This window comes from Manis pentadactyla, chromosome 8 (assembly GCF_030020395.1).
Source record: "Manis pentadactyla isolate mManPen7 chromosome 8, mManPen7.hap1, whole genome shotgun sequence".
NCBI lineage: Eukaryota > Metazoa > Chordata > Mammalia > Pholidota > Manidae > Manis > Manis pentadactyla.
This window is the reverse complement of record NC_080026.1, coordinates 5,474,191-5,489,379: the sequence shown is the minus strand read 5'-3', so window position 1 is coordinate 5,489,379 and position 15,189 is coordinate 5,474,191. Positions and strand designations below refer to the sequence as shown.

Here is a 15,189-nt window from a genome sequence, read left to right as displayed (position 1 = left end):
CAATAAGCGAGCTAAGTTAGGCAGTAAGATACTAAAGAGGCTAACCTTGAACCTTTGGTAACCACGAATTTAAAGCCTGCAATGGCAATAAGTATGTATCTTTCAATAGTCACCCTAAATGTTAATGGGCTGAATGCACCAATCAAAAGACACAGAGTAACAGAATGGATAAAAAAGCAAGACCCATCTATAAGCTGCTTCCAAGAAACTCACCTCAAACCCAAAGACATGTACAGACTAAAAGTCAAGGGATGGAAAAACATATTTCAAGCAAACAACAGCGAGAAGAAAGCAGGGGTTGCAGTACTAATATCAGACAAAATAGACTTCAAAACAAAGAAGTAACAAGAGATAAAGAAGGACACTACATAATGATAAAGGGCTCAGTCAAACAAGAGGATATAACCATTCTAAATATATATGCACCCAACACAGGAGCACCAGCATATGTGCAACAAATACTAACAGAACTAAAGGGGGAAATAGAATGCAATACATTCATTTTAGGAGATTTCAACACACCACTCACCCCAAAGGATAGATCCACTGAGCAGAAAATAAGGACACGGAGGCACTGAACAACACACTAGATCAGATGGACTTAATAGACATCTATAGAACTCTACATCCAAAAGAAACAGGATATACGTTCTTCTCAAGTGCACATGGAACATTCTCCAGAATAGACCACATACTAGCTCACAAAAAGAGCCTCAGTAAACTCCAAAAGATTGAAATTCTACCAACCAATTTTTCAGACCACAAAGGTATAAAACTAGAAATAAATTGTACAAAGAAAACAAAAAGGCTCACAAACACATGGAGGCTTAACAACATGCTCCTAAATAATCAATGGATCAATGAACAAATGAAAATAGAGATCAAGGAATATATGGAAACAAATGACAATAACAACACAAAGCCCCAACTTCTGTGGGACGCAGTGAAAGCAGTCTTAAGAGGAAAGTATATAGCAATCCAGGCACACTTAAAGAAGGAATAACAATCCCAAATGAATAGTCTAACATCACAATTATCGAAACTGGAAAAAGAACAAATGAGGCCTAAAGTCAGCAGAAGGAGGGACATAATAAAGATCAGAGAAGAAATAAACAAAATTGAGAAGAATAAAACAATAGAAAAAATCAATGAAACCAAGAGCTGGTTCTTTGAGGAAATAAACAAAATAGATAAGCCTCTAGCCAAACTTAGTAAGAGAAAAAGAGAATCAACACACATCAACAGGATCAGAAATGAGAATGGAAAAATCACGACAGACTCCACTGAAATACAAAGAATTATTAAAGACTACTATGAAAACCTATATGCTAACAAGCTAGAAAACCTAGAAGAAATGGACAACTTCCAAGAAAAGTACAACCTTCCAAGACTGACCAAGGAAGAAACACAAAAGTTAAACAAACCAATTACAAGCAACGAAATTGAAACGGTAATCAAAAAACTACCCAAGAACAAAACCCCTGGGCCAGACGGATTTACCTCGGAATTTTATCAGACATACAGAGAAGACATAATACCTATTCTCCTTACAGTTTTCCAAAAAATAGAAGAGGAGGGAATACTCCCAAACTCATTCTATGAAGCCAACATCACCCTAATACCAAAACCAGGTAAAGACCCCACCAAAAAAGAAAATTACAGACCAATATCCCTGATGAATGTAGATGCAGAAATACTCAATAAAATATTAGCAAACTGAATTCAAAAATATATCAAAAGGATCATACACCATGACCAAGTGGGATTCATCCCAGGGATGCAAGGATGGTACAACATTCAAAAATCCATCAACATCATCCACCACATCAACAAAAGGAAGGACAAAAACCACATGATCATCTCCATAGATGCTGAAAAAGCATTTGACAAAATTCAACATCCATTCATGATAAAAACTCAAAGCAAAATGGTTATAGAGGGCAAGTACCTCAACATAATAAAGGCCATATATGACAAACCCACAGCAAACATCATACTGAACAGCGAGAAGCTGAAAGCTTTTCCTCTGAGATCGGGAACTAGACAGAGATGCCCACTCTCCCCACTGTTATTTAACATAGTACTGGAGGTCCCAGCCATGGCAATCAGACAAAACAAAGAAATACAAGGAATCCAGATTGGTAAAGAAGAAGTTAAACTGTCACTATTTGCAGATGACATGATATTGTACATAAAAAACCCTAAGGACTCCACTCCAAAACTACTAGAACTGATATCGGAAAACAGCAAGGTTGCAGGATACAAAATTAACACAGAAATCTGTGGCTTTCCTATACACAACAATGAACCAATAGAAAGAGAAATCAGGAAAACAACTCCATTCACAATTGCATCAAAAAGAATAAAATACCTAGGAATAAACCTAACCAAAGACGTGAAAGACCTTTACCCTGAAAACTACAAGACACTCTTAAGAGAAATTAAAGCAGACACTAACAAATGGAAACTCATCCCATGCTCTTGGCTAGGAAGAATTAGTATCTTCGAAATGGCCATCCTGCCCAAAGCAATATACAGATTTGATGCAATCCCTATCAAATTACCAGCAACATTCTTCAATGAACTGGAACAAATAGTTCAAAAATTCATATGGAAACACCAAAGACCCCGAATAGCCAAAGCAATCCTGAGAAAGAAGAATAAAATAGGGGGGATCTCACTCCCCAACTTCAAGCTCTACCAGAAAGCCATAGTAATCAAGACAATTTGGTACTGGCACAAGAGCAGAGCCACAGACCAATGGAACAGACTAGAGAATCCAGACATTAACCCAGACATATATGGTCAATTAATATTTGATAAAGGAGCCATGGACATACAATGGCGAAATGACAGTCTCTTCAACAGATGGTGCTGGCAAAACTGGACAGCTACATGTAGGAGAATGAAACTGGACCACTGTCTAACCCCATACACAAATGTAAATTTGAAATGGATCAAATACCTGAATGTAAGTCATGAAACCATAAAACTCCAAAAAAAAACATAGGCAAAAATCTCTTAGACATAAACATGAGTGACCTCTTCTTGAACATATCTCCCTGGGCAAGGAAAACAAAAGCAAAAATGAATAAGTGGGACTATATTAAGCTGAAAAGCTTCTGTACAGCAAAAGACACCATCAATAGAACAAAAGTACCCTACAGTATGGGAGAATATATTTGTAATTGAAAGATCCGATAAAGGCTTGACTTCCAAAATATATAAAGAGCTCACCCACCTCAACAAACAAAAAACAAATAATCCAATTAAAAAATGGGCAGAGGAACTGAACAGACAGTTCTCCAAAAAAGAAATTCAGATGGCCACCAGACACATGAAAAGATGTTCCACATTGCTAATTATCAGAGAAATGCAAATTAAAACCACAATGAGGTATCACCTCACACCAGTAAGGATGGCTACCATCCAAAAGACAAACAACAACAAATGTTGGAGAGGTTGTGGAGAAAGGGGAACCCTCCTGCACTGCTGGTGGGATTGTAAATTAGTTAAACCATTGTGGAAAGCAGTATGGAGGTTCCTCAAATTCTCAACATAGACTTACCATTTGACCCAGGAATTCCACTCCTAGGAATTTACCCTAAAAATGCAGCACTCCAGTTTGAAAAAGACAGATGCACCCCTATGTTTATCACAGCACTATTTACAATAGCCAAGAATTGGAAGCAACCTAAGTGTCCATCAGTAGATGAATGGATAAAGAAGATGTGGTACATATACACAATGGAATATTATTCAGCCATAAGAAAAAAACAAATCCTACCATTTGCAACAACATGGATGGAGCTAGAGGGTATTATGCTCAGTGAAATAAGCCAAGCGGAGAAAGAGAAATACCAAATGATTTCACTCATCTGTGGAGTATAAGAACAAAGGAAAAACTGAAGGAACAAAACAGCAGCAGAATCACAGAACCCTAGAATGGACTAACAGGTACCAAAGGGAAAGGGACTGGGGAGGATGGATGGGTGGGGAGGGGTACAGGGGGGGAAGAAGAAAGGGGGTATTATGATTAGCATGCATAATGGGGGGGTGGGAGAAAGGGGAGGGCTGTGCAACACAGAGAAGACAAGTAGTGATTCTACAACATTTTGCTATGCTGATGGACAGTGACTATAATGGGGTTTGTAGGGGGGACTTGGTATAGGGGAGAGCCTAGTAAACATAATATTCTTCATGTAATTGTAGATTAATGATAACAAAAAGAAAAAAGAGAGAGAAAGAAAAGGGGGATTACTCCCTGATAGGATAAAACTAACTGTAAATCAACGATTAATGCATGCTTTACATATCCTTAATTTTGATCTTTTAAAGGGTGTCAGATGATCAGCTATGGAAGTACATTTTCCTGGTAATATTCCTTTCTCTTAAAAAAAAAAGCAGTTCCTGTGTGGTGATCTCCAATAGGTTCTTCACAATGGCATAAAGGTCATATCAAAGTGTGGGCAAAGGGTTTGTTTGTGTTTATACAGAGGATCAAAGCCTATTTTGGCTACCCAGAAAACGAATTAAGATACGATATGAAGAAGAACTTCCAACATCAACATTCTCTGGAAGAGTCATTCCAGAAGATGATCATCAAAAATCTTCAACAAAGATCCTGGCGCTGCTGCAGTTGTAGCTGCAGTCATCCCACCGGTTCCTGGACTTGCCATTGGAATGAAGAAGGAGATATCTAAGCTGGCCTGTGCATACAGTAAAACAAGAAATTTGACTGGATCTATACTGTCGGAACTCAACCAGGAGTTAGGAGAAGTGCAAGTTGCAGCGCTCCAAAATCGTGCAACTATAGACATTCTACTGTTAAAAGAACATATGGGATGTGAACAGTTCCCAGGAATGTGTTGTTTTAATTTGTCTGATTTTTCTCAAACTATTCAAATTCAGTTAGACAATATCCATCATATCATTGATAAGTTTTCACAAATGCCTAGGGTGCCTAACTGGTTTTCTTGGTTTCACTGGAGATGGCTGGTAATTGTAGGTCTGCTTTGGTTATGTAGCTGTATTCCTATTATGTTAATGTGTGTGTGCAATTTAATTAGTAGTTTAAAACCTATACATGCTTATGTTACTCTACAAGAAGATATGTCAAAGAAATAATCAATCTTCCCATGTTTTATTCCATCTGCTACTTCTATGCTTTTCTTCTTCCTTCCTAATTACAACCCTTAAGTAGAATTCGTGCCTCATATAGAAAATTACCGAGTATCATAATTCTTCCAAGTGGTAAAGTACCTCAAGACAAATGCTGGGCATAGAAGCCACAGGGCATAAATCTGCAAAGAAGTAAAAAACTAACCTTTTCAAACAATATTGCTTCTCTCTCACTTACCAACTTTACATTTCCCTGTATGGCCCCAGAAGATGACTGGTTAGCCAGAGACCGTTAAGATTCCTCAAGGGAGGAACAACCTAAGAGGCACAGTCGCAGGGGGGCCATCAGGTGAGAAAATGGGGATCAACAGAGGTGAGGCTTAGAACCTCACCCCCCCCCTGTTCTGAGAGAAATCTTCTGCATCCGTGGATGTTTTGTTGCCCTTGTCTAGCTTGGATTAATACTTAGTCTACAGGCACACACCTGATCATGTACATTTGCCCTCTTACAGCACTAAATTATGTTTTCTACCTTTATCTTGCATCTACCTACCACTTCAGCATTTTATCAAAATAATAATAATAATAATAATAAGGGAGAAATGTGGGATTCACATATAAATCAAGTATAAAAATCAAATGAATAATCATATCTGACTTGATTGTTTATAGTTCATAATGCGTGATCAAAACCAAAAGTTTCTGTGATGACTGCCCTTGCACTGTTCACCATGTAAGAACTTATTCACTATGTAAGAACTTGTTCACCATGTAAGAACTTGTTCGTTATGCTTCAGAAGATTGGAGACTGATGAGAATTAGGCTTGGGGTGGATTAATGACTGTGCATTGAGTCCCCTATACAGAATTTTGTTGTTAACAACCATTTGATCAATAAATATGAGAGATACCCTCTCAAAAAAAAAAAAAAAAGAAAACACAACAGCCATCTAGCCCATCCCTCCCCTGCCCAGAGACAACCAAGTGAGTTTTTAATAATTTTAAACTGCTGTTTTGACTTATTATTTTAAAATATTATCTCCTAACTTGCAGTTGTGGGAGTCATGAATTGAAGACCTAGCATTTGAGTTCCATGCCCTCTCCGTTTCCATCTTCTTAGTAACATCTTTTCCAATATATAGTTACATCGGTAACAACTGTTTATATCACTATGGGTGGGAAATATTCTTAAATGCAAAGCCCAGTAGTGGGCTTTAGTGACATTCCTTTTGTTTCTTTCTGGACTTGATCTCTGTTGCATTTTTTCATATGTGGTTTTCTATAAATCTGTCCTTAAATTTGACTCTCAGACCATCTATAAAGCATTTTCCAAATGTTCCAACATGCCAGTGTTCTATCAAGTCTCTTCTTTCTCCTAGAGACCTTCTTTCCAGCACCCTCTGACTTCCTGCTGTAATTTAGACTAGTAGTTCTCCAGGAATTCTGTGTTAACTTTATTCTCTGATCCTGTGTCTTCTTTTACTCCTTTATGTTCAGCAACAGCCCCTGGTAGCTTCCTAAAAGAGGTATGTAAGAGGGATAGTTTTTTAGTTTTTTGTATGTCTGAAAAAAACTTTTAAAATATTTTCATACTTCATGGATTTCCTATTTGATGGACAGATGTTCTTTGTGTAGCCTTCCAGGCTAAAATTCCCCTTCAAGTACTGGCAGGCATTGCTGCACTGTGTTCTGACATCTGTTGCTCCATCTATTTGTGTGTGGCTTGGTTTGGTTGTTTTTTTTCTTTAGAAGCTTCTAGGGTCCTATCTTTTATCCCTGGTGCTGCGAAATTTCTTATGTAATCCTGGGTACGAGTTCTCTTTATTCACTGTGCTTAGTATTCAGTGTGCCTTATCGGTCTGGACACTCTTGCCTTCAGTACTGGGAAAATTTATGTATTTGAAAATTTCATTTAGCATAATACCCTCTCAGTCCATCCATGTTGCTGCAAATGGCAGAATTTCTTTCTTTTTGATGGCTGAATAATATTACATTGTGTATACATACTACATCTTCTTTACCCATTCATCTATTGACTGATACTTTGGCTACTTCCAGAATCTTGGCTGTTGTAAATAATGTGGCAGTAAACATAGGGGTGCACATATCTTTTCAAATCAAGGATTTTGTTTTCCTCAGGTAAATTACTAGAGGTGGAATTTCTGGATCATATGGTATTTCTACTTTTAGTATTTTGAGAAACCTCCTTACTGCTTCCCATAGTGGCTGCACCAATTTACATTCCCAGTGTAGGAAGGTTCTCTTTTCTCCACATCCTCGCCAATGCTTGTTAGCTCTTGTCTTTTGGATAGTGGCCATTCTGACTGGTGTGAGCTGATATTTCATTGTGGGTTTGATTTGCATTTCCCTGATTATCAGTGATGTGGAGCATCTTTCATGTGCCTGTTAGCCGTCTGTATTTCTTCTTTGAAAAAATGTCTGTTAAAGTCCTCTGCCATTTTTTAAATAGGGTTATTTGGTTTTTTTGGTGTTGAGTTGTATGAGTCCTTTATTTGATTTAGATATTAACCCCTTATCAGATATATTGTTTGCAAATATCTTTCCTATTTGCTATTCTTACCATTTGCTAGGTGGCTTTTTCATTTTGTTGATGGTTTACTTCACTGTGCAAAACCTTTTTAGTTTGATGTAGTCTCAACTGTTTATTTTTGCTTTTGTTTCCCTTGCCTGGAGAGACAGATCCAGAAAAATATTGTGGGTTTATTTTTTATCCATTCTACTCATCTTTTTAATTGGTATTTTTACCATATAATATTTACCATTTATATTCATAGCAATTGTTAAGACTTAAGCCTGCATTTTATTTTTTGTATCATTTCTTTGTTCTTTTTTCCTGCAGTACTACGGATTACTTGAATATTTTTGAGAAATACTTTTTTATGTATTTGTAGCTTTTTGAATCTCTTGTATAATTCTTTTGGTTGTTGCTTTGGGTATCAGATTGTACATATACAACTTAACACAGTCTACTGGTGTGGATATTTTACCAGTTCAAGGGAAGTGTAGAAATCTTTTCTCCCTTTAAATCCTTTCATCCTCTCCTGTTTATAATGTAATTCTCTTAAATAGTTCCTCTACCTTGTGAACCACATCAGGCAATGTTATAATTTCTGCTTCAAATATCAAACATAATTTAGAACCTGAAGAGGAGAAGGAATGTCAGTTGTATTATCCTCTTTACATTATATTTTTCTTTTCCCATGTTTCTTGCAAAATTCTTTCTTTTATCATGTTTCAAAACTTCCTTTAGCCATTTTTTAAAGGTATATCTGATGGCAACAAATTCTCTCACTTTTCCTTTGAGAATGTTTTGATTTTTCCTTCATTGCTGAAGAATATTTTCACTGAATATAGGGCTCTGCATTAACCTCTGTTTTCTTGGAAAATGGCACTTGAAAACCACTGTGCCTCTTCCTTCCAACCTCCATGGTTTCTGACAGTGTCATTTACAGGGATGGTATCTTTTCTATCTCATGGCTTTCAAGATTTTTTCTTTGTTCTTATATTTTAGGAGTTTGATGATGTTTCCTTCAGTGGATTTCTCTGGGTTTATCTAGTTTTGGATTTGCTGAACTTCTTATGTCTTTTGCCAGGCTTTGGGAAATTTTAGTGATTATTTCTTCAAATACATTTTTACCCACACTCGCCTTCTTCTTTTTTGGACTCCAGTTGCTCTAGTCTCCCAGGTCCTTGAGCTTATTTATTTTTTTCAGTCTATTTTCTCTTTGTTTTTCAGATTGTGTAATTTTCGTTGCTCTAACTTTAAGTCCAGGGATCCTCTATCCTCTTGTTTATCCCATGAGCCCACGCTTTGACGCTTTCACTTGGGTTATTTTATTTTTCAACTCTATATTTCCATTTAGTTATTCTTTATACCTTCTATATTTTTGTTAATACTTTGTTTTCTGAAATGTTCTACTTTTTTCATTTGTTTCAAGAGTATTTCTATTGATGGTTGAGGTATTTTCTGATGACTGCTTTAAAATCTTTGTCAGGTAATCCCAGCCCCTGTGTATTCTCAGGGTTGGCATCTGTTGACTGGTCTTTTTTTATTATTCAAGTTGGGATTTTCTCCATTCCTGCTGTGATGAGTTTCAATTTCATTTTGGGCATTTGGGGCAGTATTCTCTGTGTCTTATTTAAACCCTCTGTTTGCAGACCACCTCTAATGGCACTCCAGTGGGGGACAGTGGGTACCGCCTCTTCACTGCCAGGTGTGGGTGAAATCCTTAGTTGTCCTCTGTTGACAACACAATGCACAGATGTGAGTAATGAGACAACAGTCTCATTACTGTTGGGGGGTGATGAGAATTAAGGTTCTCCACTGGGGCTTCACTGACACCACCCTGGTTGGGAGGGAGATTCATTAATGCCCCTCACAGAGTCAGGAGACTTTGTTAGTGCTGGATGGTGGTGAGAGTTCCCTACTCCACCTTCTCCTTTATCACCTCAGCAGGGCAGGGCAGGGATGCCTCACTGCAGGGGCAGAAGATACCGTGGGGGGAGCCTCGTTACCTCTGGCAGGGGATCAAAGTCCCAGCTCCCCACTAGGCCTTCTTGGAACCACTGGCAGGGGGACAATTATGCCTTATTACAGACAAGGTGGGAGGGTCCCCGATCATGGCTGAGGAGGGCAGGGAATGAGGTGGTGTTACAGTTTCCACCAAGCTACATAAAGCAGGGCCTCACTAGGCTGCTCCTCTGGGTACAGAAAGCAGGCTTTCCTCGGAGCTTTTATGTCTGTGCCTAGTAGCATTTCTAGGCGGCACGGTCCTCCTGCACTCATATACGAGGCATATGGAAGTGGAGTACATGATATAAAATGAAACCCAGGGAACTCACTGGTGTGTTGTTCCTTGAATTCCAGGATCCCCAGCAGGCGTACTTTCTTCTTCCTACCATTCAGTCTTCATAGTTTTGTTGTATATATAATGTCTCAAATTTTTGCTGCACTTAGTGGAACAAATAAGAAATATGTATATGCCCTCTTGCCCAGACTATACAAGTCTCCTGGTTTTTGGTTTTTGGTTTTTATTTTTTCATACCATTGTACTGTAGTTTCATGGTTACTGTGTCTTTCTCTTTTTGATGTTAATAACTTTTGCTTTTTTGATGTTTTCTTCTGCCCCCCACTTGTTCTGTTTCCTTTTTTTTCTCTTCTTTGTTAACTTTGGTCTTTTTAGTGTGTTGAAGGTTTTTCCTATATGTCTGACAATCTGGTTGCATTTCATATTTATTAAGAGTAAGGCACCAAATATCCATTTGGGTCTAATGTTTGGGGCTAATCAACTGGTGGGCTTTACTATAAGGTGATTAAATGAGAAGTTATGTTATTTTATAAATCAGTATTTGGAGGTCTCCTCTCTAGGGAGACCCAGAGAAGTGTGCTCCAGTCTCCTACCTAGGGGCTATAGGCTTTACTGGGGGGAATGCAGCAGTGAACAACCAAGTGACCCACAGTTCACTATGCAGAGTTTTTTGTTATCCTTGTTTTCATCCCAAATTTCTCCACTGCTTTCACCAGTAAGTCTATCCCAGAGTCTGGGTCTTCTTGTACAGTTATTCAAACCTATAAGTCTGTGGTGCTTTAACCTGGCTGGCAATCCGAGGAGAGAGGGGATGTGGAAAGGGGAGTGTGCACAGTCATGAGGCTGCCGGGGCCGCGGGAGTTCACCTGAGGGCGACCCTACCGCACGCAGACGGGAACCCAGAGCCTCTGCTGCTCCCCCAGCACTGTCCCTGCCCCGCACGGTCCCTGGTAACTCCCTGCTTACAGATAGCTTCGCACGCTCAGCTAAATCATTTACCTTTCCTAAATCCACTTACGCTTTTCTAGGTTTTATTGACATTCCTCATCTGCCACTGTCTCATGTTTTCTTAATTTCCCTCTTTTGGGATTACAAAGATGGACAGTAGGTACCTAACTAAACTCATAAAACTAATGAGTTTAATGCTTAGTAGCATGTTTGTAGTGAAGTTCTCAGGTGCGACCCGAAAACAAATCATTCCAGAGAGATGGGACTCTGTCATGACCACCACGGCTGCCTCAGCCCTGTCTGCTTATTAACAAAACCAAGTTGATGTGTTCAGTGCGTGACAAGCATTACGCCACGTGTTTTAAGTGCACTGTCTCACTGAATTCTTGTAACACTTCTGAGAGGTATTAGCATTTCCATTCCACAGATGAAGCAACAGAGAGGGGGTCAAGGGAATTCGCCCAAAGTCGCTCTGCTGGTAAGAGCCGGTGCCAGGGCACACACTCAGCTTACCTAGCTCCAAAGTCTGCTCTCTCAAGTCCACCCTCCACCTTGGGACACACAAGGAGTGCCAGAACGGCCTCCTCTGCCTCGCTTGTGTCCCTAGTACGTGATTCGCAAACTAGCCGTGCATTAGAATCCGCTCGAAGGCATTTTAAACACAGGCTGCTGCCCCTTCCCCCAGAGCAAGTCTGGATGTGGCTTGAAAACTTGAATTTCTAACAGATTCTCAGGGCACAAGTTATTGATGCAAACCAGGCTGGCTGAGCTGGGCACCTGTGGCTCAGGGTCCCTCACAGGCTGTAGCTGAGGTGCTGGCAGGGGCTGCGCGCACCCCAAGGCTGGACTGCAAGGTGCCGTGCTTCCACACTTCCTCGGTGGCTAGTGACAGGCCTAAGATCCCTGCTGGCTGCTGGCTGGAGGCGTCAGTTCCTTGCCACACAAGCCTCTCCATAGCACCGCTCACAATATGTCATCTGGCTTTGCCCAGAGCAGGGCGCCCATGAAAGGCCTCAAAGATGTAAGCCACAGCCATTTTATAACCTAACACTGCAAGTGACACCCCTTCACTTCAGCCATATTCATTAGAAATGAGTCCACCCTGCATTCCAGGTCAGGGACTCAGACAAGGGCTGCATCAAGGAGGCAAGATCTTTGGGGGCCAGCTCAGAGGCCGTGTGCCATACCAGGGAGCCGGCTGGTCTGGGCCTCACTTTGAAAGCTACTGCTCTAAGTAATGGTCTCAGGACAAAGACCCTGTTCCCGGGGAAGAGTAAATGGTAGGTGACCCTAGCAGCCTCCCAAGGTGGGGAAGGGAGGCGGGGTTGTTAGCACCCATCAAGCTTACAGAAGAAATGAAGGCAAAGCTTTGCAGGCAGGACACCCAGTCTCCAGCCAGCATTCTCTCTAAAGACCCGTACCCAGGCTGTGAACCAAGGTGAGAATGTTCTGAAGTTCTGGGGAAACAGAAATTGAGGATAAACCCACCACTGATGGCGTCAAGAGGGCCCAGCCCACAAGTCAGGTAGAGGCTGGCAGCAGGCTCCGGGATGATGTAATGGAAAAATACAAGTTTTCCTCTGATTTGAAGATAACTGAGCTCATCTCTAGTGACAGTAAGCTGCATTCTTTAAGAGTATAAAGGACTCTGAGGTGTGGTCCCTGCTTAGTTATGGAAATGTTATTTCCACTTATGAAACAACAGGAACTTACATAATAGACGGGGGACTGAGACCCAGAATATGATGCACAGGGCTGCGTGGCCTCAGGCCATCTCCTGAGCAGTTTGAGTCTCTGTTACCCTATTGGTAGGACAGGGATGGATGCCCCTGTTTCTAACCCGCAGTGTAGCTGGGGATAAAGAACTAAATTAAAGCACTTTTTAAACTAACAGCAATATTTGGGAGCACCCCCCCAAAAAAAAAACCCCACACAGTGATTTTCAACCTTGGGTGCACATCAGGATCACCTGGAGAGCTTTGAAAAGTCCCGGTTCCTAGGGTGTGCCCCAAACCATTACGTAACAGTTATGCCTCCTGCATGTCCCTTTCCGTGGGTGTGTGTACATACACGTACATATACAGGTGCTTAGGCATTCCCTTTTTAAGGCAGACTCTTGAAATAGTTAAAAGCAATTTCGCCTTTGCTCCCACCAGGAGCGCACAGGTGCTTGGGGAAGGCACTGCAGAGAGGGGCTGCGAAGGAGGTGTGCGCTGGGTGGGCTGCCGTGGGAGTTGCTAGACTTGAAGAATGCGTGGGAAGAAAAGGGTCTCGTCTCCCAGTGGCCATGGGTTGGTTCCAAAGAACAGAGAGGGTGGTTGTATTGACAGAAAGCCAAAGTATTCTGTTAGTGGGGACAAATCTTATTTTGAAACTGAGTTAGGGTGCCTTGTGGTAACTGCACCTGGGGAGACTGACAGCATAGGCGGAGGGAGGCCACCGGCATCTGGTTCATGTCCGTGCCAGGAAAGAGGTAACGAGGGCCTGAGTGCGTTTCTGTTTGAATTCTGTTCTCAGGAAATGGCGTTGCAGCAAGAGCTTCTGCCCCGACGGCTGGCCTTTAACAAGTATTTCTAATGAACCTGCCAAGTTCAGTTATTACTTTCAAGACCAAATTCTTTGATCAAGGTAGAAGACTGGATATTTTTAATAGTCTTGAAAGGAGAAATTTTAACAGAAACAGGGTTTGTTTTATTCCTAATTTGCAAAATTACTGTGAACAAAGTATTTCACTGGAATCTGTATTTGGGGGATTAAACTAAACATGGGGTTATACCCCAAAACAACTGAGCAGAGGAAGGACACCAGGTGCCCAGCTAACATGCTCTCCTTTCTGCCCTCCAGAGCCACACCCCAGCGGAAGAACCAGGCAAGAAGCCCAGCAGCTCCCATTGTTGGAAAGCTTTTCACGTTGAGCCAGCTCAGAGGACATTCTCTTCTGCTGAGATGGTGATACGGGCCCTCCCCTCCATCTCTGCAGAGGATGTCTGCAAGGAGACCCCTGCCCAGCCCCGGAGCATCCCGCAGCACCCACCCGTCAGTGCGGATGACCTGTGGCTGGAGAAGACGCAGCGAAGGCGGTTGAAGCAGGCCCAGGCTGGCCAGCAGATGCACACAGGCACGGCACAGACAGCCGGAGGCCACGTAAGCAGCTCACCTGCCCCTTGCCCTCAGGTTGGCCTGGTATCCCCTCCTCCTCTGCAGGTGCTTGCATTTCCTGAGCTTTCCCTGACCCGGGCCCGCTGTAGCTGGTCGTCCTTGGGCCCTGTGGGGACAGCAGGCGGGGTCCACCCTGCCCCACTACAGCTGGTGGGAGAAACACTTCGCAGTGGCATGTCCCAAGGTGCAGAGGGAGTGGCTCCTCTTCCCCCTCTGCAGCGTCCCCACCTGTGTCCAGCCCCACGCAAGGCCAAGAGCAGAACTCAAGTGGGGGGCCTGCCCTCAAGCCCTCTCCACACCCATCACCATTTAGTGAGGACCTACTCTGGGTCAGCTCTGGGTCAGACACCGATGGCATGAGCTCTGACACTCGTAAAGGCCCTGACCTTCTCATATAATAATCATAATTAAATCAGCTAAACAGAGTTATTTTAAGTTACACTTTGTCTCTAGGGACATTTTGTCACAAGGATTTTGCATGAAACTGTGAAAAAATGACTTAATAGTGTACACAGCCTAGCTTTTACTCAATCCGTTTCTTGTTCTTTCCCCTTGTGAAATAGCAGTGTTTTTATTACCAAGTATCTGTGAAGTTCACATCCCTGAGTCTCACCTCATCCCTGAATATGCACGTTTTAGAAATGGAGATGAAACTGACATAACATAAAATTAACGGTGCTAAAGTGTACAACTCAATGGCCTTTAGTAGACTCACAGAAGGTTTTGCAAGCATCACTTCTCTAATTCCAAGACATTTCATCGTCTCAAAGGGAACACCATACCCATTAAGCATACCCCTCCCCAGACCCTGGCAAGCACTAGTCTGTTTTCTGCCCCTATGGGTTTACCTGTTCTGGATATTTCATATAAGTGGAATCAAACCATATGTGACCTTTTGTGTCTGGCTTCGTTCACTTTGCATGTTTTTGAGGTTCAGTTTATGTTGTGGCTTGTATCAGCATTTCATTCCTTTCATGACTGAATAATATTCCACTGTATGGATATATTTGTTTGACTTGTTTATCCATTCATCCACTGATAGACATTTGGGTTATCTCCACTTTTTGGCTATTGTAAATAGTGCTGCCAGGGACATTTGTTTACAAGCTTTTGTTCTAATACATGTTTTCTAT

At 41.5% G+C, this 15,189-nt stretch overlaps 1 protein-coding gene across 6 annotated transcripts in view; it reads left to right on the top strand.

The window, feature by feature from the left end:
- ARHGEF4 (Rho guanine nucleotide exchange factor 4) overlaps positions 1 to 15,189 on the top strand; it is a 173,934-nt gene that overhangs the window by 83,291 nt on the left and 75,454 nt on the right. For 4 of the 6 annotated variants that reach the window (XR_008998802.1, XR_008998803.1, XM_036883981.2 and 1 more), the window contains exon 3: positions 13,742 to 14,041. Coding sequence is in view for 4 of the 6 variants with exons in the window: in XM_036883981.2 (XP_036739876.2) it covers positions 13,742 to 14,041 (300 nt within the window). In the remaining 2 variants the exon portion in view is untranslated. The remainder of the gene's footprint in view (positions 1 to 13,741; positions 14,042 to 15,189) is intronic. The other 2 variants (XM_057505446.1, XM_057505449.1) reach the window with 1 other exon arrangement.